Source organism: Photinus pyralis, unplaced genomic scaffold (assembly GCF_008802855.1).
Source record: "Photinus pyralis isolate 1611_PpyrPB1 unplaced genomic scaffold, Ppyr1.3 Ppyr1.4_unclustered_Scaffold4648, whole genome shotgun sequence".
In the NCBI taxonomy this organism is placed as follows: domain Eukaryota; kingdom Metazoa; phylum Arthropoda; class Insecta; order Coleoptera; family Lampyridae; genus Photinus; species Photinus pyralis.
The window spans coordinates 32852-36017 of record NW_022171631.1 but is presented as its reverse complement, the minus strand read 5'-3'; the positions used below and the strand labels follow the sequence as shown (position 1 = coordinate 36017).

General features: G+C 41.7%; 1 protein-coding gene across 1 annotated transcript; it reads left to right on the top strand.

Annotated features, from left to right (window-relative positions):
* The first annotated feature begins 818 nt into the window (after nucleotides 1–818).
* LOC116182316 lies at nucleotides 819–2800 on the top strand. The gene is made up of 4 exons (XM_031502839.1): nucleotides 819–1270; nucleotides 1336–1445; nucleotides 1557–2654; nucleotides 2714–2800. The coding sequence occupies exons 1-3, from the start codon at nucleotides 1122–1124 to the stop codon at nucleotides 1706–1708; spliced, it is 411 nt and encodes a 136-aa protein (XP_031358699.1). The 5' UTR covers nucleotides 819–1121; the 3' UTR covers nucleotides 1709–2654; nucleotides 2714–2800.
* Nucleotides 2801–3166: the final 366 nt, after the last annotated feature.

The following is a 3166-nucleotide window of genomic DNA, read 5'->3' as shown; positions in this document are numbered from 1 at the left end:
TTTTTACATTAGATTTTTTTTGTGCAACCCCACAACTGCACTCCGTCCAGTCCAGACTGGTTTCAGTATTTGTTTGTACAACAATAGCTTGTTATGCAGTGACAGCTCAGAGTGTCTTCCAATTAGCCACCACATTTTTCTAAATCTAATGCAAAGTTCTTCGCGTTTTTTTCTTTATATGTTCTTTCCACCTGAGTTTGGCATCTAGTGTCATGCCCAGGTATTTAGCTGTGTTAGCGTAAGGAATTATTTGCTGGTTGATCACTACAGGTAAGTAATTCATTCTTTTATTTGTGAAGTTTATGTGGGTAGACTTGACCTCATTTAGTTTGATTCGCCATTTTTTGGTCCAATTTTTTTTTTTTTTTTTTTTTTTGTAGGGTTCAACTACTAAGGTCATATCCCCTTTAATTCACTAAGCATATTATATATCAGCGTATATATTAATCATTTTCAAAAATCTCACCATCTTCATTGCATTTTCAGGGTTTATAAAATTGTCGATGTAGTTGGGCAGTATACCGTTTATCAATCGCTCGTTATTGTATAGTGGGCAATGGCTTATAATATGAGTAACCGTGATGGCCGTATTGCAGTGATTACATTGTCGTGGTACAGTATTCTTTAGCAGATGTTCGTGTGTGACCTTAGTGTGTCCTATCCTCAGACGGTGCATTTTCACGTTGTTCTCTCTCGAAGCATCTTGTAGCGTGTATAGTGTCGTTGGAATAGGTTTTATCTGCGACAGGTGAGTATTTACCTGTGCCCATTTTTCTTGCCATTCTGCAACATATTGCTCTTTTAGGTGTCTTCTGATGTCACTTGCCACCATGAAATTTACATCTGTCTGCTGGTTCGATATCGCTCTACGAGCGGCCTGGTCTGCTTGTTCGTTGCCAAAGATACCAACGTGGCTAGGGACCCAAATAAATTCGAGTGATTTACCTTGCTCCGAAATACGATGTATAGCAGACTGTAGCATGATGTTCATCGGATCTGTGTTGTAGATTTTCTTTAGCCCATTTAGGATATTCATACAGTCCGTAACAACTAAAAATCGGTTGTTTTCCATCATTGAACAGTATAGCACAGCCTGCCATAGGGCATACTGCTCTGCAAAGATGGGCGAAGAGTTTGTATTCAAGCTCCACTCGTATGCTACGCCCTCGGTGACTATAGCACTTCCCACCCCATACGCGTTCTTGGACCCATCCGTGTACACAGGTTGGTATGAGGGATATTCGTTAAGGAGGTTCTCGTATGCCTGCAGGTAAGTGGGTTGTTTTGTAATCTCTTTTTTGTAGCGCATTAGATCTTTTCTTATTTTTATTTCAGGTACCTTCCACGGGACAGTGTCCAGCATCATTTCATGGAGCGGCGCTGGAGGGACTATTCGGCGTTGCTCGAGATGTTCCTGGAATCTGATACAGGCAGGGCGGGTAATGGTAGGTTTCAGTCTGTACAACTGCATGTCTATGTTGAGTATCACCCTATTAGGATGTAGTGGCAATGATGAAATTTTAGTCATATAGCTTGCAATTAGTTGTTTTCTTCAGTGTCCAAGGGCGGTACTCCCGACTCACAATATAAGCTGTTCGTCGGACTGGTAGGAAAAGCTCCAAGACAGTACCTTATGGCTGTGTTATGTATGCTGTTCAAGGTTGCAAGTGTCGATTTACGCGCGGACGAATACACTATGCAGCCGTAGTCAATTTTCGACAAAATCACAGCCTGGTATATTCTTATGAGGCATTTTGTTTCTGCACCCCACTTGGTGTGCGCCAGTACCTTAATTATATTGAGACTTTGGAGGCATTTTTTTTTAACTGTTTTAGGTGCGGTTCCCAGGTAAGGGAATCATCGAGTGTAAGGCCCAGGAACTTTGCGGTACGAAGACATCTGATTGGATCGCCTGACAAGAATAATACGGGGTCATAGTGCGGTTTACGTAATCTGCAAAAGTGTACACATTGAGTTTTCTCTCTAGAGAAGCTCAGGCCGATACTATTTCCATTCGTAGTTATTTGATCTATCGCGGGTTGGAGTTTACGGGTTATTTCTCCAACAGTTTTACCCGAGCAGAACAGGGCGATGTCATCGACGTATAGGCATTTGGAGCAATCTATGGAGACATTCGATGCAATATCATTAATTGCCAGAGCAAACAAGGTGCAGCTCAGGGTAGATCCTTGCGGGACTCCATTTTCGAGCATTTTGGTCTCAGAAAATGTGTCTCCAATTCTGACCCGAATACGTCTGTGACTTAAGAAAGACTTTATTAACAGGGGCAAGTTTCCTCTCAAATTTAGATTAAACAGTTTTTTTAGTATGCCATGTCTCCATGTCATATCATATGCTGCCTTTATATCGAAAAAGACAGCGATCAGGTGTTTTCTCTCACGGAAAGTTTCCTGAATCGCATGCTCGAGTAGGATCAGGTGATCAGTTGTAGATCTGTGCCTTCTAAACCCAGCCTGATATGGAACTAGTGCATTGTGTTTTTCCAGGTACCATTGCAGTCTGTTATTAATCATCCTCTCCCATAGTTTTCCCATACAGCATGTGAGGCTGATTGGACGGTAGCTGGCCGGACTCAGTGGATTTTTGCTAGGCTTGAGAATCGGTACAACAACTGCCTCTTTCCAATCTTCTGGGTAAGTACCTTCATGCCAAAGTTTATTGTATAATTGTAGAAGGCTTGTTTTAATTTCAGGTGTGAGATTAAGCAGCATTTCATAGGGTATCAAATCATGCCCAGGCGCTGTCCTTTTGCATCGTTTGAGAGCAAACTCGAGTTCTTCGATAATAAATGGCGCGTTATATTCTAGATCACTGGTTGCTTCAAAGAATAGCTCCGCTTCTCTTTCGTTTTTCACGTTGGAGAAAACGAGGGGATAGTTCGCAGAGCTACTTGCTCTTGCGAATTGGTTGGCCAACCCATTTGCAATATCGACTGGGTCTTCCGTAATAACATCTGGGAATATTTCTATAGAGTGTATTATTTGACTTTTATATTTTCCGTTGATGGCTTTGATCTTTTTCCAGACGTTATTGATATCTGCACTTGCGGTAATAGTAGATGTATACTTAATCCAGCTTTGCTGCTTGCTCTCAAGGACAACTCGCCTACTAATAGCTCTCGCTCTTTTGAAAGCAACATGATTTT